At 39.7% G+C, this 22,481-nt stretch overlaps 1 protein-coding gene across 1 annotated transcript in view; it reads left to right on the top strand.

The window, feature by feature from the left end:
- The window catches only part of vat1 (vesicle amine transport 1), a 29,829-nt gene continuing 7,348 nt past the window's right edge, over positions 1-22,481 (top strand). Inside the window, exons 1-4 of the mRNA XM_039685838.2 lie at positions 1-734; positions 8,972-9,179; positions 19,107-19,277; positions 20,571-20,660. Of these exons, the coding sequence (XP_039541772.2) occupies positions 276-734; positions 8,972-9,179; positions 19,107-19,277; positions 20,571-20,660 (928 nt within the window). The 5' untranslated portion in view covers positions 1-275. The remainder of the gene's footprint in view (positions 735-8,971; positions 9,180-19,106; positions 19,278-20,570; positions 20,661-22,481) is intronic.

Here is a 22,481-nt window from a genome sequence, read left to right as displayed (position 1 = left end):
GCCTCGCCTCGTTTTTTCTCAATAGTTGTCAGAGCCTCGGGTCACTCACTAGTCGTCGTGAGGCATCCTCCACTCCCTTTCTTTCTCTCTGTCTGTCTCCCTGTCCTCCACCTTCTCAGGCTCCAGCATCCTTTTTGCAAAGGCTGAGAAAACCGTGGACCGCGAAGCCGTTCGCAAATTTGAGGTTGTTTGAGCTCTTTATTATTTGCCTGAGTGAGGCAGGAAAACAAACGCGAGTCTTTTCTCCTCAAAAGTTCTCTACCCAAACTCCGACCATGTCCGGCGAAGACGCACCTGCCCAGCAGCAAAACGCCGAGGAGCAGAAGCAGCCGCAGCAGGAGGAGACCAAGACGCCCGCCGAGTCCCCAAAAACCGAGAGCAAACCAGACCCACCGCCCACCAGCGCGTCCACCGAGGCCGCTGCTGCCGCTGCCGCCGCCGACACCCCAGCGCCTGCCTCCGAGAAAGCCCCAGAGGAGGACACTTTCAGCTACAGGGCTCTGGTGCTCACCGGTTACGGCGGGTACGATAAGGTAAAGCTCCAGGTGAAGAAGGGGAAACCGGTGCTCAAGAGCGGCGAGGTGATGGTGCGCGTGAAAATGTGCGGGCTGAACTTCGCCGATCTGATGGCGAGACAGGGACTGTACGACCGACTCCCGTCCCCGCCGGTGTCCCCGGGCATGGAGTGCTCCGGGATCATCGAGGCTGTCGGTGAAGATGTGACTGACAGAAAGGTAGAGCAAACTCACTTTATTCTGTGAAGACATTTGATTTATTGATATTAATATGCGTTCGGCGGTGTTAATTTTCTTAATTTTATGACATAGCTAACGAGTTTGTTCAACACACAACGTGTTTTAAAATGTTTTCTCAGTTATGTAGCCTGTATATTTGATTATCTTTAAAGCTGTTCCAAAAAAAAAAAGTCAGTCATTCGAAGAGACCCTTCAAAGTCCTCTCATTTTCACTCGCCACCGGAGACAAAAGAGGAGCGGGAGGGGCGCCGGTAGCCTTGTTTCAGAAGCACCGGAGCTCTTGTCGCGCTGACCCGAGCAATGGCCCAGAACGCTAAACGTTCACGGGAGCGCGAGTTTTGCTTGAGCGCGGGGGGAATGGAAAGTAGCCTAATAAAAACCAGCTTGTGGTACTTTATGCACACAGCTAAATAATAACGCTCATATTATAAACGATGACATATCACGTCACGATCAATGTAGGTAGATTGGTTTATTATAATAGAAGCGTTTGGTTTTATGGCTTCAGAGTGTGAATTGAAGGAACCACCACCCTCTTTGTGAGATTGACGGTTTTTGCGAAGTCTCACCTGAGACGCGTCAATTATAGTCGTATGAAGTATTGAGATAAAGCTTTCGACGTTGTTAATTCACTTTCAGGTGTTTGTGCGCGAGTGGAGGACTCTCTCCCCACGCGCAGGAAAAAGGGCGAGGCTCGCAAGGGGGGGAAATGCTAATCGCACGCGCCTTTTGTCATCTGCCTCGCGCATTGTGACATCGACATACTCTCTGACATCATTCACCAGAAGTGCCAGATTTTTTTTCTTCTATTTTACCCTCTTTACGAATTAAAGTTCTTCCCTTTAGGCCTATATAAACGTAAACGCCTATTTCTGTAGGCATCGCGCCAGCAATACAATTTCTTAGTATTACCATATTTGATATAGTTGGCCACCGATTCTAAAATACTGTAAATAAACCTAATTCTCGGTCGGGTTACTTTCTCAGCCCTAAAGATCCACAGAACACAGCGGAGTCTAGTGTGACGTGGACTGATTGACTTTCTATGCGCTCTATATGAACAAATCGATGAGTCATGCCTGGTGGTCGCTGCTGGTCTCCATGGAAACGTATCATGGCAACGCCATGCACCGGCGCTGGCTCTCTTTCTCTCTGTGTGTGTTGAAAGGATTTGATATTTGTGTTACTGAGAACAATAAACATATTTAATGAGAACCAGTCGAGGTAAGATGTTTAATAATTGTGTGAAATGCAGATTAAAACCCGAGCCTTTGTATGTTAATGACTTAGAGAGTGAGAGAGAAAGAGGGAGAGAGCAAAAGCAAGCACTAGGCGTTGGCTGGTGGGTGATGCGGAGGAGGAAGATAATGGTTTAGCCCTTCCTCAGCCTTGTCTGTCAACAATATTGAATTTAAAAGGTCATGGTCCACCCTATCTCTCTCGCTCTCTCTGTATTACCATGTCAGCAAGCAAACAATTGCTTCATCTCACATTTGGAGACCTGTGTTTGGCAAAGCTGACATTGTTTGGTGAGCATGTGAGGTGAGGAATCTGCTGATTGTGATATCCAGAAAATTACTCTTTCTTAGAGGAAGAGACAGATCTCTGTAAAGACGCTCTTGAGAACGGTAGAGGTGAATGCTAAAGAAGGCCATGGCATCCTCTCACATGACTTGACAGATGTTATTCCTAAACTGCTCTCTTGTGCCCACTCTTAGTATATATTAGCATTTTTTCATGAATAATTTATATAACTTGTTGCTTATGCACACACACACACAATATTTATCAGAGTTCTGCTGTGAGGATCAGATGCATCTGTTCACAATTATCTTCCTCTGGACCACATTGTCAGCCTGGAATTTCCTCTCTCTCGCTCTCTCTCCCTCCCTCTGTTTGTGTGTGTGTGTGATTTGACAGGTCGATGATAAACAGCGATGCAGTGAATACCAGTAAGTGAATAGCAGGGACACACGCCGTTTTAGCTGAATCTGATGGTGCCATGTAACGATTTTCATCGAGAACCATTTTTAAAATAAGATTGTTTACATGGTATCCTGATGTCTTTTAAAGTAGTTGGATTTAAGAGCAGTTTAACTGCACAATTAGAGTAGAGTTACGGAGAAGTTGTTGGCCAAGATTTGTTCAGTTACTATATCAACATACTAGAGTTGTGTCATTTTGGAATAATAAAAAACATTTTTACTGCGCTGTAAATGACAGTAGAACAAGAGAAATGGTAGCAATATTTTGACAAAGGGTAGTCAAGAACTGCCACTATGATGGAAGTATGACATAATTTGACAACTGTAAGGATTAAACAATTTAGATTAGTATAGTTTCACCAGGTGCCACATAAAACAAGGAAAAATAAATGGATATACTTAAAGTCAAACTCTGATGGCAGTAGCTTGTAGTGCAATTTAAGTATTTTAACTTTGCATTTAATATTTTTTTTCTTTTTAGTTCTGCATGGAATCTGATAATAAGACAAAATTCCCCAAAAGACCAGCTTCCACAGTACTAAACATATCTGTGTGCAATCTTATCTATGAAAAATGTTCTGCCGAGTGGCAAGTCAGTAGTTAAAAAAATCCATTTTATTTTTATATGAAAAAATATATTAAAATTAAATAAAAAATAAAATGAAATAAAATTTTATATGAAAATTAAATAATATTGAAATAATGTATAAAATTCCACCATTTTTGACTTTTTTTAGTTCACTTTAAATCCCGCAGTACCAAAAAGTGAAGAAAAAAATATTAATTTGTGTAATCTCTAAAGTAATGAGGTCATTAAACTGCTTGCATATTAATTATTAAAAAAATAATTAAGCTATTAAAAATAAAGCTATTTATTTTAGTACACACCACAGGACATGTCAACTTCCCTAAAGTATTTCATGTCAGCATTGAGTTTAAATGGATATCGAAATATAGCAGAAATCCATTATAAATTAGTTCCTGGATTAATTGCTATTTCATAGATGCAACAGTGTATTTTTGTATTGATTGCACCCCACCTAGAGCGTGCTGGGGTTAAGCGTCTTGCTCAAAGGCACAGTGGTGATAAAACAGGATTGTGATCTTAATATCTCACTGCCCCACGTGGGATTCTGAGTGGCCATCCTTTGTGCTTTCAGGCCGGAGCCTTAACCGCAGGGATACTGCTGTCACATACAAAACAAACACAGATAAAATAGACGAAATCAGGGCTGGGAGACAGCAAAGCTTTATGGAGCAGAATCCTATTTCCACAGCAACAGGATTACAAGTTCGCCGACAGATGTATTTCATGAGCCTAATGCATTAGCCACTTTACCCTTCACAGTCAGTGTGTGTGTACAAGTGTGTTTGAGTGTATATGTGCATGCTTACAGGAAAGGAAGACAAGGGAGAGACTCGTGCAGCCAGTGACGGACGTCTCACAAGACCTTGAGCTGGCCTTGATCTTTGCAACCTCAGCTGAAAAGTGTTTGTTTTTGTGCAAGCACAGAATACAAAGTATGATAAGTTTGTGACACAAGTGTGACTGTTGTGCAAGTCTGACGAGAGAGAGAGAGAGAAAAGGAGGGAGGAAGAGATTTGGTTTCCCCGTATGGTGAGTCATGATCATAATTCCTGGCTGAGACATGAATGCCCATTGATCTGTGATGTGCAGAAAGTCCAATTAAAGGAGGAAGAGGAATGGCAGAAAGCAAGACTGAGATGTGGAAGACGAGATGAGAGAGACAGGGAGGAGAGATGAAATGGGGCACAGACATATCGGCTTGGGAGTAGCCCTGCTCTCTAATTGGACAGTATAGACATAGATGCCCATGTGTCCCTTGGGCCTATTAGACTGTGTGTGTGTCTTCCTGTCGGTGAGAGAAGCGCTGGGTAAATTAGTGTTTGTATTTTACTTTGAAAAAAGCTTCTGTGTGTGGTTTCTGAAGCTCCGTTGAACATTTATGCCAAGTTTGTGTGTCCTCAGAAAGAAATAGAGAGAGGTGCTTTTCCGACATTGTGTGTGTGTGTTGTCTTCTCTCAAGCTCATTGAGGCTGAAGGATCTGTCTGCCCCCTGATGAGAGGAACTGATCTTAGAAATAAAGAAAGACGGAGCATGATAGAGGGGGAGATGGGAGATGAAAAGAAGTGATAGACGGAGAAAGAGTGGTGGAGGAAGTGGACTGTTTATGATGCTACTGATTGAGAAGATACACAAGTGGAGGACGGGACATAAGTGTTGAGAGTTTTCTTGTGCATGTTTCAAAGGTCGGATCAGTCAGTGTCACTGCCTTTATGAATTTTGAACACCGCTTGAAAGTGAAGTGCCATTTGTTGGTGCTAGCTAGCGACACCAAACAGAGTGGCAAATGGCAAATGTGTTTCTTTGAGCAGCTTGACCGTTCTGATATGACAACACTGGGTCAACCAATGACTTGAAAATGATTCTGGACTGCTATTGATGCAGGAATTACAGTATGCAATTTTTTTAGAGGTTTATTAGTTGTACTTGATATTCTTCCCTACAAAGGCAAATGACCTTAACTCACCAGAGTGTGAAACTGAGAAAAAAATAGTTGTCATAATGACTCTATTTACCTACATTAAAAAAAAAAACAGCTCAAACTTTACCTATGAACTTTATTTGGAAGTTCTGCCTTTCGTAACATTTAATACTGGTGCAATTTGTGTGTTAAATGTTTGACTTCAAAATAATTTATATTGAATAATTCTTACTATTTTTTTGAAAATGTTCAATGACAAAAACAGATGAGATGAGATGAGATTTTTTTTCTTGTGGGAAGAAAGGACACTACAAGTGGATGTGCACATCATCAAAAACTGTGTGTGAGGGGGACCCTATACAGGTCCTTCTCAAAAAATTAGCATATTGTGATAAAGTTCTTTATTTTCCATAATGTAATGATAAAAATTAAACTTTCATATATTTTAGATTCATTGCACACCAACTGAAATATTTCAGGTCTTTTATTGCTTTAATACTGATGATTTTGGCATACAGCTCATGAAAACCCAAAATTCCTATCTCAAAAAATTAGCATATTTCACCCGTCCAATAAAAGAAGTGTTTTTAATACAAAAAAAGTCAACCTTCAAATAATTATGTTCAGTTATGCACTCAATACTTGGGAATCCTTTTGCAGAAATGACTGCTTCAATGCGGCATGGCATGGAGGCAATCAGCTTGTGGCACTGCTGAGGTGCTTTGGAGGCCCAGGATGCTTCGATAGCGGCCTTAAATCTACTGATAGCTAGCTGCAGTGGCCCTGCCCTTGATAAAACACAGTGGACCAACATCAGCAGCTGACATGGCACCCCAGACCTCCACTGACTCTGGGTACTTGACACTGGACTTCAGGCATTTTGGCATTTCATTTCGAAAAAGAACTGTTTTGGGGCATTGAACAATTCAATGCGTTCCAGGCTCTGAAAGACACACTGTCTTCCCCCCTGTTCTGGCCGTCTATGATGCGAATAGAGACTGTAAAGTGTCAGTGAATGCTAGTCCTACGGACTGGGAGCTGTCCTACTGCAGAGGTGGCCAAAAGGTTGGAAGCCAATAACTTATGCATCAAGATCTCTTACTCAGAACGAGCAGAGATGCGCTCAAGTGGAAAAAGAAGCCTTGGGGCTCACATGGGCATGCAAATGATTCAAGGACTTTCTCATTGGCAAACATTTTGAATTGGAAACAGACCACAATCCATTACTGAGTCTCTTAGGATCACAAGTTCTGGATGTTCTCCCTCCTCATGTCCAGAGTTTCAGAATGCGACTGATGCGTTACTCCGAGTCCTACTCCATTGTTCATGTGCCAGGAAAGGATTTGTGGGTAGCTGACACTGTCACGTGCTCCGGTAAAACAATGTAAGCTACATGAGTTTTGGGAGGACACTAACATTTATATTGACTCTATCATGGGGAATTTGCCAGCAAGCACAACCTACCTGGGACAGCTGAGAGAAGATAAAGTGACAATGTATGTTCCAGTGTGATGAAACTGTGTGTTGAAGGGTGGACACAGCATTACAAGAGAGATCCAATACTGAAGCGTTACTGGGCAGAACAGGCTCTCTTAACTGTGCAGGACGACCTGTTGATGAGCGACACGAGGCTGGTCATTCCAACTGCAATGAGAAACGGTGTCCTTAGCAAGTTGCATGAGGGGCTTGTGAAATGCAGAGAGCGGGCAAGACAATCAGTATGGTGGTCAGGGTTAAGTAATCAGCTGAAGGGGATGGTGCTCAACTGCATGTCTTAAGGAGACCCAAAGAACTTCTCATGCCCACTCAATTTCCAGACAGACCCTGGCAAAGGTTTGGGGCTGATTTATTCATGCTGGGAACTAAAATGCACCTGCTTGAGTTGGATTACTATTCCAGATATGTGGAGATTGCTCAGTTATCACCCGGCAGGTCTACTGATACCATTGTCCACATGAAGTCCATATCCGAACGTCATGGAGTTCCAGAAACGCTAACGACAGACAATGGGCCACAATTCTCTGGGCACTCATTTTCATCCTTTGCTGCTTTGTATGGATTTGTCCACATTACTACAGTAGCAGCCCAAAGTTTCACCTGAGCAATGGAGAGGCTGAATGTGCGTTCAAGACAATAAAGGCTCTTTTCAAGAAAGCTAAAGACCCATACCTTGCTCTCCTAGAATATTAAGCTACTCCTTTGCAGAATGGGTACAGCCAAGCTCAGCTTCTTATGGGAAGAAGGCTTCGAACAACTGTGTCCACACTCTCATCATTGCGAGATCCAGCACTCCCTGATACTGATGCAATTTTCATAAAAGAGAAGGAAAGAAAGAGTGCGGATGCAGAGCGCTTCAATAAACATCACAGAGCTGGAAAACTCAGCACAGGAACGATTGTTGCCAGTCACTTTGCTCCACGGTGTTACCTTGTGATTACGCAGCATGGGACTGTGAGACGTAACCGCCACCATCTGGTACCTATGCAAGCATCAGCTAAGGATGATAAAATGGCACACAAGATCAGTCCCCAGATACATTCTCTGAGACACACCCTGTCACTCAGGAATCAGAGGAGCAGGACATTCCTGATTTGGTGTCTACACCTAGAATTAGGCTAGGTGTGGGAGACGGGTCGTGAAACCTGTAAGGTTGGTAATGTTTTCTTCTCACCAGGGAAGGTGTGTCGTGAGGCGTCCCCAATTGGCTTGCATTATTTTCTATCAGGAAGTGGACTGTCAGATTGGCAGGCAGCTTTTTGAGTGAACTAACCCTTTAATGTGGTCTATTGGGTTTAAGTTGGTTAAATGACTAATGGGTTTAAGTCGGCTAAATCAACCTGTACGTCACCAGAGAGAAATCTGTCGTTTTAGTCATGACATTGATTTAAAAATTACAAGCTCAGTAAAAAAAAGAAATGTATGGATAATTCATAAGATGCATTTAGAAAGTAGAATTTCCATGCCAACTTCAGTCAGACTACAGTTTTCTTCACTGTTGTGCGCATGCTGTGAAAGACACGCAATGTGTATTTATCCTTCAAATATTCGATTCAATGCATTGTCATGTATACTTGAATTAAATAGACAGATGCAGTTCGACTATGCAACAAGCTGATTTTTAACTGCACATGTAAACCTACTGAATTGAGGCTCAGAGGTCTGTGTGACAAATGTGTGTGTAAACGTTGGCACACCTTGTATCTCCTCATTCCAAAGGAAGTAGTGGAAGTCTGCTGAGTTTTCCAGTTTTCCTGTATCTGTGTGTATGGGTCTCCAAGGTAATTAAAGGATTTTCAGTTACAATAGATATTATCAAGCAATTGTAAATGAAGCATTTAGAGTCTGCTCTGAGATAAAGTTTAGCGAAACAGTCCAGATGGCCAACACTACAGGTTCAAATATTTTGTTAAAGTATGCTAACTGTTTTAAAGGATAATGACAACAAAACATAGACAAAAGTTCTGTGCAGCTGTGCGAATGTCTTGCCAAAAAATTAATAAAAAAACATCCAACGCTATGCAAAATCGAAAAGAGCAAATCACCGTACAGATCCATTGAGCTTCATCACCTGTGCTTGAATAGTTTTTATGTATATTGATGTACACAACATTGTTGCAGCGCTGCTACGATGACTGACAGTAGCATAAAACAATGAAAGCCATTTTGTACAGGGCTGTTTTCCAAACGGGCCTTCAACATTTCTTTCTCTTTCCACATCTGTAGGTGGGTGATAAGGTTCTGGTTCTGAATCGTAGTGGCCTGTGGCAGGAAGTTGTTGTGGTGGCGACCACACACACCTTCCTGATGCCCGAGGGCATGAGCTTTGAGGAGGCGGCGGCACTTCCTGTCAATTACATCACCGCCTACATGATGCTGTTCGACTTTGGGCACCTGCGTCCCAACCAGAGCATACTCGTCCATATGGCCGCAGGTAAGTGAAAGTGTGTGTGCGGAGATTATGCAAATGTATTACTGCTTTATAACAGGGATTACATGCAACCTAATACAGTGATATGTTCGTGAGCCACAACAACAATAGATTTATCCATAATGTGCAGATGTGCGTAAGTGTTTGTGTATATGGCTCCTGCAGCTGGCCAAAATGGAGCCCTGGGGCTTTTGACGCTGGCAAGGGAGTACAGCAGTGGTTTACATTTACTTACGCACTCTCATCATTCATGTGAGTGGATCGGAGAGTCCCTTGTGTTAATTAACTATTTCCTTCCTAAGGGATTTTCACTTTATGTGCAGGTGTACGTATGTGCGGGGGTGTGTGTTGGGAATCTGTGCTCTCTAAATAATGACCTTTGGGAGACACTAAGTGCAGGTTTGAATAGTTTATTTGTTCTCAGAGAATATTCCTCTAGGTGTCAAACAAATCTCTTAACGCTAAATTCATTCGAGCGAGTTCCTTAGCAGCCGTTTAGTTTATAAATGTTTAGACAATGTTCTGCCACCACTAAAGACTATTCTGTGGTTGTATTGGAAAACACTTACCGATTTTGGGATGATAGTTATTTGGTTGAACTGTGGTTACACAGTAGTTCATTATGTAACATTTCAAGTGATTACCTTAATTCTAGTTAGAACAGAACAGCGTATATCTGTGTGCGCTTGTGAGAATGTGCACATATGGATAATTCTGTCACAATTCACTGTCGGATCCCGATGTGCGATGTTGCGGTGTTAGTTTTTAAGTGCGCATTTTAATATACGAGTATTTTATATTTTATGTATTTTTTTGATAGATTCAGTGTTTTGTGAACATAAGTGATAAAAAAAATCTATTTTAGGCTAATGAAGATATTTTTGTGGTATAAATATAAAACGAATCACTGTTTTACTTTTGATCATTTACGCAACTTTTACAGAAGACCGTATTCTCGAAATGTTTCGACTCTCAATGCTCGATATTTGTTTTATTTTTTATTTTTTAATGGGTTCTTTTTTTTACACGTTGTTTTCAAGGCTTCTGTATAAATTAAATTGCAGCAAACGAAAGAAAATCAAACCACAAAAGGGAAGAAAAGACTAGCGCAATGTCCGTTTCATGCCAACATTAACGTTAGTTGCAGATTCATTGGATCATGGAGTTTTTTTTTTTTTTTTTCTGAGATTGGCCATATTGCCTCTCCGTTATTTAGAATTTCATTGTAAACTTTTAATGTTTTGTGATATAGAAACAAAATTTGGTAATCATCATTGACACCATGTTCTGAGCGCATCTGAGCAATTCATACACAACATCACCTATTGTTCAGTTTCATTACTCCTTCAACAAAAATTTTACAAATCTATTTTTTTTTTTTTCCTGTAGCAGCGGTAAGCAACATAATTTTCTCTTTCTAATTGTCTTTGCCAATTGACAACTTTTTTGCAATATACATCATTCAGTTTTTGTCACTGTATTTCTTACTAGATTAATGTGTTTGTGAAATTGTGAAAATTCATTTTATAAAAAGTATTCTGCCTCCTGAACCCTGGAGCCCTGACGTCAGTATTCAGAAAGCCTTTTTTCTTCTTTAAAAAAAAAGGTTAAAATTTTAAAGTGATTATATAGCCCTTGTTTCCTTTTTGCATTTGTTTCTGTGCGCTTGTGAGGAAATGTTTTACACTTGTTAATGCAACGTTTGAGAAATTGAATTTGAGCAAATCATACATAAGTTTTAGCATTCGCTTCAATGGGATAATTTACGCAAGAATGGATTTACGAATGATTACACAGGAATCTATTCTCCTTGTTTTTCATGAATGAGGCCCAATGAACGGACTGAAATATTCTCATATTCCTTCTCTGGGGTCTGATACAGTATGTTTCTGATATCCCCTGTTGCTCTGAATGCTGGTGGACGTATGCATCAGTGTGGGTGTGGATGAAGCTTTGGCTCGGGGTGGAAGGAAACGCTCTCGTCCAACTGGAGTGTTGCAAAAACCAGGAATCTCAAACAATCTCGAAAGCGTCTCCTTAAACCACCACCACACCCTAACAGCGAAAGAGGGAATGTTTTAAGACAAAACTTGGTAGTGGTCATAAATATTTGCAGAGAAATCAAACCAAAACACCCATAAAAAATAAATATCTGGTCTGTCATCTCTGGAGGTGGCGTCAGTCACAGATGAATAGTCTGTAGTCATGTAGCACATCATGTTTCTCTTAATTATTACCATCTTTCTTTCTTTCAGCTTGTGTTTTTTTTTGTTCTTGAGATTGTTTGTGTGTGTGTATGAATGCTTGAGTGTGTGTGTGCTCTCAGGAAACCCTTGCTATCTCAGTGAACAGGATGTTTTTTAAATTTGCTGTAAAACTGGAAATGTGTTTCCTCTTGAGTTTCAGTATGAGAATGGCACTGCACCTTCCTATGGAGCATGATGTGCATTTCAAGCAAATATTGATGTGTTTTCTTGAAAGGAAAAATGAAAATAGATATTAGTGGCTCACCCTTATGTTGGTCTTAACCCATATAACATTTGATGCCTGTCACTCTGAAGCTGTCAGGCTTCAAAAAGTGTGCAGACTAGAGGCAACATAAAAATATCCCATCACAAACAGACTAAATGCAGGCCTATGGGGTCCAAAACATTTTGCGATCAGATCAGTCAAAGGTAGTTGAAGGCTCATGTGACAACACATTTGTAGTGTAAATGCTAATCCGCCCTGATGCTTCCCGCACAACTGTGAAGAACCGCCCATTTGTTATTATAGTTTGTTGTATCTGGAGAACCTTAAAGGAAAGACGTGAATCTCAATGGGTGCCACGTTTGTAAAATAAAACAAACATTACACTCGCACCAAAAACAGCATTCCATGATTACAACATCCTGCAAGAGCAGTCACCCTCAGCTATGATATATAACACCGATTAAGATGTTAAGAGTCCATATCTCCTGTTTAAAAGATTAAAAGAAGATCTTTAAAAGATTAGTTCATACAAAAAAGAATTTATTCACCCTCATTTCATGTGAAACTATAAATTCTGTTTCTTTTTTGGAAAAAAGAGGTTTTAAAGAATTTTCTATTGCTTTTTGTGAGGAAAAGACAAAATTTGCAGTGTTTTAGTATTTATTAACAATTTTAATTGGATGTTGTTTTAGTAATTTTGTTATGTGCGTTTGTCATTTTTTTTTTTTTTAAATAATTTTTTTTCTTAATTTTTTTATATTAGTTTCAGTGTTAGTCATTTTAGTACTTGAACTGCAATGATGTATTGCAGTTACGTTGTCTCCGGGTTTGGGCTGTGTGCGTTCATGCGTTTAGGAGGCGTGGCTTTGGACGGTGATTTGCAGGATGGGACCAACCGGCAACATTCTAATCTGAAAAATGAAGCCTACCCAGAAGTGCGAAAAACTTCAATACATATAAAATACGCTAGAGAGAGGTCCCAAAAGGGAGCAAATTTCCATAGACCCCATGTTAAAATGTCCGTTTTCACAGCATAAATTCATGCTTTTATTTAGCTATAAAATGTATGACAAATAAAGGCGGTTAACTTTGATTGACAGCTGATAACAGGCTGCGTCGAGTGAACTTGACGTCTCGGCCATGATCTGACACAACACATCATACCACCTCTGTATCCTTTCTGAACATTTGTATTTTATATTTCCCAAGATTTTTCAAGATGGCACCGCCCATACCGCCCATAAACAGCCTCAAAACTGTTCTTCAGAATGTCAATGGGTGACGTCACAGACGTCCATATTTTTTACAATCTATGGATGGGAGGTACACGTTTAGTGCTATCAGACTAAAGTTAGCATTTTCTCAGGTGTCCTACTGCACCTTTAAAAGGCACATAACACTTAGGGTGCTTCTCAATATCCCTCCTCGTCTCCTCGCTCCTCCGTCCTCCCTCCTATGACCCGGAAACCGATCGAGCTCAGCCATCTTGAAGGACATCTCAATTCTCTAATTGCACCGTGAGGAGTCGAGGATCGAGGAGCAAGGATACACAGGTGCATCCTACGCCGAACTGTTATATTGACTAAACGTGACGCACGTGTCAATTCTCCTCCCCCTTCACATCGGTCACAATCATTTTAATTTATACTTTACCTTTGCAGTTTATATAAACCACGCATCTCAGATATTACATAAGGGCAGATCCTTTTAGCGCTGCTGATGGCACTGTGGAGTGACGCTCGAGTGATCAAGTATTCCAATGTATATAAAAAAGCTTTTATTCGATTCCTCTGTCCTCCTTTCCTTTCCTCGCTTCCTTCCCTCACGTCCTACAGGGGGTGGAGCTGAGACGCAAGGAAAGGAAGCAAGGAAAGGAAACGAGGATGCACAAATAAGAAATGAGAAGCACCCTTAGTTTCTGCCAATGTGAACCTTAAGTATCTATATAGAGTAGCATTGCATCCTTCATATCTTTGAAGTCTTTAGTTTGATAAGATTTATAAAAGACAGATAGGTTGTATCTGTCTTTTATAAATTCCGATTCTTTCCGAAAACAGCCAGAGGCTCCTGGAGGCTTGCTGTGGGCGGAGCTTAAAAGTCATGCAATACGTCATCGCATTATCTCTGGTTAACTAAATGGTTTGTGTTGTTTACATTATATGCACAATGGCCAACAAATCACAGACATTTGACATTTTTTTGACATCACAGTCAAAAAAATGTCATGAGATGGAATTCCGCCCGCAATTCCATCTCATGACCGGGATCTTTTACCGCTGGGACCGCTCCATCTTTTAGTCTCAAATTATCTGCAAATCCAGCGTCGAACTGGGCCTTGTGATGACAAAATTCATCACAGAAATCCCGGAAACAAACTAACACACTTGTACAACTCCGTTGCTGCCCTTGAAATACTGCATCCACTGTTCCCCTAACGCTGGGTTCTTTGGGAAGCTGAACAAGGTTATCTTTCCGTCACAACCGAAAACACACTGATTTCGTGGTTTAAAAACAAAACGACAGCGCTGCTGAGGGCTTTCAAAACCCGAGCGAAGCACGTTGATGGGCGTGGTCTTGCTCTCGCTCTGGTTGTTGTATGCATGCTCTACCAGAAGTTCCCATACAAGGAATTCCACCCTTTATGACTTCATAAAGGGCCATACTCTGAAAAAAACTTATACGAATCCTGAAGGAAAGTATTTGGCACAGAACTACTCCGTCATACATCCATCCAGCATGAGAATCTAACTCTTTAACATTGTAAATAAGTCAGAATGTATGAAATGGCATTAGACATTCCCTTTAAATGTGATGTAGTAGCCTACACTTATTGAATAAACCGCCAGAACAAATCCGAGCAGAGCACAGCCTCTTCATTGTGATTACCCCTCATGCCAAATACGAGCATTATCGGTCTGATTGGTGTGACTCACTTGAATTCGATTGACCAGTCACTAGCCGTTTCATTTAGTTTTCTCGAACTTTTCTCTGATTTGTGATCCGTTTGAAAGAATTCAAGAACAAGAAGCTGTTTAAAAATTAGCTCAAATTTGTAACCTCCGCTTTGAATCCTGTCAAAAAACTCGCAGTGAAACAAATCCCGCTCTCTCTCTCTGTCCTCTATTTGCACTAAGGGTGTGGGCTGAGTTCTCGTATGTTGGGAATCTGCAGAATTCCTCTGCGTTTTGGGGGAAAATTCCCTCTCGCTAGAGGAGGGTGATGCTGGGAGGGTAATATTGTTGTGGCCGAGATTGTTGGCTGCCAAGATTGTGTGTGTGTATGAATGTGTGGATAGAGGGAAATATAAAGAGTTCACTGTGTGTGTTTCCCCCTCGTACGCCCTTGTGTAAAACAGCCTGATTAGATGAACATTCTGCTTAATTTTCTTAAACAGATTCTCCTGTTTAATTCCATTGGTTGCACTCAAGATTGTGTGGAATTTTATTTGTGTAGCTACAGATTGTTGTGGTTTTTTTTTTTTTGCTTTTTCTAAATCCCTCACTCTTACAAATTATGAGTCATTTTGATCAGTGCATATACTGTATATATACAGTATTTTATTCAGAAACACTTTGTATGGATTACTTTTGAATCACGGTATTGCCAAAGCAGCCAGACCTTTGGCTATAAATGACATATGGTCTGGTCCACACTGCTTATTCTGGCCAAGAACTGCTCACTTGGACAGAAAAAGACCTTCTGAAGTGACCAACTACACTTTTGGTTTTCCCTGCTGTTAGAGGCGGGTTATCTTGAATAAACCACAATAAAAGACCAGTGTGGACTAAAGTATTTCAAATAAAGAGGCTCCCTTACCACTTTATTTTGTTTACCACAATTTCTACGGTAAATAGTTACTGTTGGAAAGGAATATTTTAGAAATAGAATTTCTGTTGTATTTTTCATTTTTAAGCTGCAATTATTTGATCAAAAATACAGTAAAACATTATTATTGTGAAGTAATGTAAATAAATAATACTGTGTTAAATTACAAGTTTTCTATTTTAATATATTTGAATTATCTTATTATAAATGTTAAAAAACGTGTGCCTAATATTTTTGTGGAAACCATTATACATTTGTTTCATGATTCTTTGAATAGAAAATTAAAAAGAACAGCACTTATTTGAAATATAAATCTTTTGTAGCATATACAAAACTGTCTTTACTGTCACTTTTGGTAGGTTTAATGCATCATTGCTGAATAAAAGTATACATTTCTTTTAAAACAAAATCTAAATAAAAATATAAGCATCTTGCTCTAGGTATTAGAGCTCCTTGGGTCTGAGGTGGTTTCCAAGCCACTCCTACCTATGCAAAGATTCACACAAAAGACTTAGCGAACACATGCGACTGAGTGAGGAGAATGAAGTGCACATATTTTCGGAGATTAGTAGATATGAGCACACATGAAAGAGGTTCATTTTGTGTACATTTCTGTGAGGTTAAGGGGATCTCTTTGGCATCTCTGCCGCAGGTCTTGTGATCGGAGCTCAGTGGTCATGGGGCGGCCTGGCACCGCAAACCCCGAGGTCTAGGGAAAAAAACGAGAGAGACAGCAGGTTAAAAAGCACGATGTGAAAGAGACGTGTGTTCTCATGCATTGTGAGGTCTCTGACACAGAAAATGGCGGCCCTGCTGCTTTCAGAGAAACCAACTCTTCGCGAGTCGCCATGGCAACACAAACTTCATTCACTACAGAGTGAATGAGAGGAAGAGAACCGTTTAATGAAGCGATGGAACAGAAGATACCGTATGAACATTACATGACCTTGAATCATTGTCAGTCCTCACTGAACTATTTCCGTAACATACAGCTAAACAAATCCACACGCACAGTAAATCAACTTTCACTGGATTCAAAGTAACATCATTAAGAGAAGTAAATATTCTCATTTCACACTTCAATTTGAATTTTTACACGAATTGAAGCGTTTACTGCATCAAGCTCAACCATTCAACTCTGCTATCAGTGTTATTGTAACAAAAAATAAGAGGACAATAAGTTAATCGAGAAATATAAATGATTTGGTCGCAAACAAGATAGACTGTACTGAGTTTAAGATTTATTTAGATGTATTTTGCAAGCCTGCTACAGTACTCTTTTTTTATATATTTGGTCTCTTTAGGCTATATTTTTACTGTTACTTATTCTGGCTTAAGTTTTTATTTTATTATATTTCAACGTACTTAAATATAAATATATTTTTCTTTTAAAACTAACTTTTATTAAAAGATTGTTAGGCTCTATTTTTATATTATATTTGTTTTAGTGTTTTTCTTTTTTCTTTCTTTTTTTTAATTTAGATTTTGTCTTCTCTAGGCTATTTTTTTTCGCATGCTGTTATTTACTTAAAATTAAAATTTTAACTTCTGAAAAAAGTTACTTACATTTTTTAGAATGTCAGGCACTGCAGTGTTTTATCCGGTTCATGAAAAGTGCTAGCTAAAGAAAAATGGTGTGTGTGTGTGTGTGTGTGATTTGCTAGTTCAGTTCCTCATAGTCTGAAGCCTAGATCATTTGATGATCACATTTTATGTGTATCACTATGTGCTCTCTATTAATTTTGTCATTAGATAAGCTTTACCCTTTAAAGGCTCATGCACTAGTGACCTTTTTAGACACTGCTCTGCCTCTCCCTTAGAAACACGCAGCAAGACACAGTTAAAATTGAGATGAAATGCTCACAGCCATGTCTGATGTAAGTGGAATCTTTGAGACATTAGAGTAGACCTAGGGCTGGGTATCGATTCCGATGTTCCAATTCGATTTCGGAAGCTCTTTTCGATTTCTATTCTCGATTCGACTCAACGAATTTAGATTTAATACAAATCTTATATTTATAAAAAAGAACAGTGAACATAAGTTTACAAGTGGTTATTGAAAAGAAATGAAGACCCACAAACTATTTGTATTTTAGGTACACCTAGGTACATTAAAACAAAACCCAACTCCTATATTTCAAATGCATACTGTATAAATAGACAGGATTTTGATGCAAGATGAAAAAAATCCAGTATAATGTAAAATAACTCTGGATAGTCTTTTAGTCCTGACTAAATTAAATAGGCCTACATAGGATATTTATCCTGATTCCGTACAATTAAAACTATCTTTTGTTGTTTTGATGACAAAATTAATGAGACGCGTATGGCTGCTGTCACTTTAATGCACAGATCCATTACTGTTATACTGTCTGCCACACTGTCACATGTGTTGATCACATGTATGATCGCATGTATGAGCACCAGCTGAACACTCACGCTGTTTGTGAAATTTCGTCTCGGAGAAAGTTTTAAAATTACTGATTTGATTTTATAATCTGTGTGGATTAATTTTAGTTAAGTTTTAGTTTCAGCTAAGTTGTTATTATGAAGCAATTTTTGAGTCATAATAAAGTCAGCTTGTAACCGGTTCTGGATACAGTGAATACCAGAGTCAGCTGTTTAAATTACGGTATCATCAGCATAAAGATGAACCTTACCGATGGAGTAAATGTGCGATAAATCGTTAATTAAAAGAGAACCTTGAGGAACCCCCTTATCAACCATTAAATACTTTGGTTATTATGATGATACAGAATATCCATGGTAGTAATGCGTTTCTAGTATCTCATTTTGAAGAAAATTTCTGAATATAAAAATACAGTTATCAGCTATATTACTTCTCGATTGTTGTTCAGTTGTTGTTCAAGGTTGCACACCTCCACTGTGATTGGATGGCTGGGTAAAAAGTGACCGTGATGAGTGCCAAAGTTGATGAGTAAAAAAACAACAACAACAACAAAAAAAAAAAACTGGGCAAATCAGCCCATAAAATATTATTATATGGTACATGCATCAAAAGTGCATCAAAATGCAAGGTCATCAGTTTGCCTAAATTAGAACACAGTTGGTAAAAGGTGCAGGTGTAAATGTCTGTCGTACCAACTAACATTTTGAAAATAGAGATATTTTCGTGAATCTGAAAATTACTGTCAGAATGGCCTTCCGAACGATTTAGACAATTTGTTCTGCTTGTGTTTCTGTACCCAAGTAAACAGTTTTCGTACAAACTTTCGTGAAGTTAAAAAACTTAAATCTTTCACTATAAACCACCACATTTAAACATTCCACTTTAGTTGTTAATGACTTTGACCCATTTTTCTTAATTTTTATAATTTTATAATGCGTTTTTACTCATTTATAATGCATTTTTCTTCTTCCGGAGAAACAAGAATTAATCAGACAGAAACTCAGTTATCTGTCCTTGAAACCACAAGTTAAACGGGCGTAATGGGATTGCTACAATGGCCTGAATGTTTGTACATGTGTGGGTGGCTGTTCATCTTTAAGGTCAAATGGCTGCATTGAGTTTTGTCCTCTTGTACCCTTGCTTACATGGTTCTGCTTTTGTTTTGAGATGGAAAATGCTGAAAATACTTTGTTGAGAGAGTTCTTGTTTTGTTCCCTCTCAAGGTGGAGTAGGCATCGCTGCCACTCAATTGTGTAAAACGGTGAACGATGTCACAGTATTTGGCACCGCCTCAGCCAGCAAACACGAGGTCATCAGCCAGGGTGGAGTCACACACCCCATCGACTACCGGACACGTGATTACGTAGAGGAGATCCGTAAAATAAGCCCCAAAGGTAAGCACAGACACCGCAAACCAGCTTTCCACTACCATGCAAAAGTTTGGGGACACATTAAATTGATTGAAAGTAAAGACATTTATAAAGTTACAAAAGATTTCTATTTTAAATAAATGCTGATCTTTAGAACTTTGTGCAAATAGCCTAGTAAATATACTTCAATTGAAGACAGAATGGACAGCCTATGAAGTCTCCTTTAAGAAGTCAATAATATATTTTTCTGCTTTGAATTGCTGTAACGGACCTTTTTTGTATATTAACCTTGGAGTCCATCTGTCTATTCTGCCTTCCACATTTGTGTTTTTGGTTGTGTATCTGATGTGTATATTGAGGTTTTGTGTATATTTAGTCAGGTGTAACTCCTAACACGCAGTCTGATAAAATGTTGTTTACTCTTTTATCTTATCAAAGAAATGGACAAAACAAATTCCTTTCTTTTTGTTTAATTCTTTCCCAGATGAACATTTTATTTGATGTACTCCTTTGACCATAGCAATCTTAGAAATTTAGAAACATCACATTGATGACATTCCACTCCGGTCAAGATTAGAGCAATGTTAACCCATAAAATAACTGTTTTCATGTCCAGACTGATATGCTCAAATTGAACTGCTAAGATAAGGCACTATACACAGCATATACACAGCACTTCAATACACTTCAATATTTGAAATACACTTTAAAAAACAAAGACTTGGACAAGATACAATGTAGAAAGTACTTTTTTGAGAGTGTCGTTCTTTAGCTGTTATACCATTGGCATGGTAAAACATTGTCAACATGCGTTGCTAAAAATATCTAAATAACGAAATATTTATAGGATTATTAATAGAAATACTAAAAACAGTGAGTATTGATATTGAAAGCAGTTGTGCTGCTTGAAATGTTTGTAGAAACACAAACCAGTTTTATCAGGATTCTTTGAGAGGGTTCAAAAGAACAGCTTTTATTTAAAACAGAAATTTTTAGTAACAATGGAAAAGTCTTTACTGTGACTTATGACAAATTTAATGCATCCTTGCTTTACAAAAGTATTAATTTCTTTTCAAAAATTGTATTGACCCCAAACTTTTTTTTAACAGAAGTGTATATTTTTGCTACATGATGTATATCTTGTTAATGACTGCTAATTAACATTTAATTTACACAATTTTCTGTCACAATTCACACAAAAATGTGTAAACTGAACACATGCACTCTGAATTTGACATATACAGTAGATAGATACAGTATTTATAAATATGCTAAATGGAGCTAAATTCAGCATCTGTCTTTCTGCCTGTGTTTCAGGGCTGGATATTGTTCTGGATCCTCTGGGAGGCTCTGACACCCATAAGGGCTACAACCTACTGAAGCCAATGGGGAAGCTCATCAGCTACGGTGAGCCACGAGGGACACTCTGAATATCAGCTTGCATACATTCCAAGTTTATTATTTCGACCAAATACTACAGTTAAAATAATGTCTAATCTGAGGTTTTACTGGTTAAGTTGAACAAACCACAGTAGACACGTCTGAATGGCTTAACAGATAACAGAATGGAACAGATAGTGTTAATCTTTTTTACTATTTGGGCCTTGATTAAAAGCAAGTTTAATCAATACTCATCCAATCAAAAAATAACACCAGAAAAATGTAGCATTTTTCTTTTATTGGCTGAAAGTAACAGTGTGGCGTGTTATACACTCACGAGATGCTTCAGTCTGTAGCGGAAAAGCAGAGGCTGAAAATTACACAGGCAAAAATATCTATGTATCTTCATATTTTCTTGTAAATATAAATATAGATTTTTATAGTTCTGACTGATTTTAAAAGTGTAATTTAAGTGACAAAAAAGTTTAAAGGTTAAAATTAAGTGACAGCCACTTAAATGGGTCAAACATTGATCAGTTGAAATACACTAGAAAAAACCTGCTCATTAGGCATACATTTATTGCATGAATGGAGCAGGAACATAATGTAAGTGTATGAATGCAAACGCACATACCTAGCTTATCGAAATACAGGCTGATGGTCGACCTGATTGGCATTGCTGCCTGACACTCCTCCACCGGTGCCTTTTGTGCAGGTGTGCTCCACCTCTTTGTGCATAAACAGGTCATCGGCTGGGGACCACCAGTCATGGGTGTTTTGCTCCTTTAACCCCAATACATCTCCTGGTGGTGGAATGATGGCAGGGATAATTTTTTTTCTCTGGCCCTTGCAAACAGAATGGGACTTCTCGTTGGTATGGATGGCTACTATTAGCCTCATATGTACATGCCCCTTCTGCTAGCTTCCTCGAGACCAGGTTGTGTCGCCACCTATAGCGGCCTTGGGACAATGCTGTCTTGCAACCTGACAGGATGTGCTGAATGTGCTTGCATTGCTGGTACTGCAAAAGGGGCAACGTTCTTCTGTGCCGAACCACTGCTGGAGATTTCTGGGACAAGGTAGGGTGTCATAGGTGGATCTAATCAGGAAGCTGAGCCTGGCTTGGGTGATCTTCCACAGATCAGACCATGACCAATGCCTGTCTGTGACACCTTCCCATGACATTTAGCCTCCCTGCTGGCTCCGAGACACCGCCTTGATGTTAAGGTGCTCCTGCTCTGCCCTTGTCACTTCTGCCACCACCATGGCTCTCCGCTCTTCATTGAAGGCCTTTGACCAGAGGTGAAGAGTCTTGCTTCTCCCAAGGCCCGCTCGACCCTCCTGGACTCTGCTCTTGCCATGTCGACCTCTTCCGGGGCTGTGCACTTCCTCCCTGTTTGTATCTCAGGGTCATTGGATTCCCTCAGCTCCAGCACCACCTGAGTCTTGTTCTGCTTGTATCCCAGGCCAATGGATCGCAATGGCATTGTGTTCCTGCTGAAGAGGCCTACCTCTGATAGGCATCTTGGTAGATCCAGCCACTTCCTGATGAATGAGTTTGGTAGCCTATACATCTTGTTTGCCACGAGGAGGGAACTTCGCTCTTCTTCAAAGGCCACATCACCCTTGGGTACAGTATGAACTGGTAGCTCCATACTTTACACTTGCCAGAGAGTTGGCTCTCATTGATCCTTGCTTCCTCACTGTTCCCCCCATCTGCCTATCAGAGAGGTCTGCTGTGTAAGTCTGCTGTCCACAAGTTCTTCAATCCTCTTCAGCAGTCTTGTACATGCTGCTGTCTGGAGAATGGTGGTAATGTCATCCATATAGCCTCTCACTGGTGGCAGC

This window comes from Pimephales promelas, chromosome 3, assembly GCF_988280905.1.
Source record: "Pimephales promelas chromosome 3, fPimPro1.hap1.1, whole genome shotgun sequence".
Lineage (NCBI taxonomy): Eukaryota > Metazoa > Chordata > Actinopteri > Cypriniformes > Leuciscidae > Pimephales > Pimephales promelas.
Note: the sequence above shows the minus strand (reverse complement) of the source record. Positions and strands in the feature narration are given on the sequence as shown.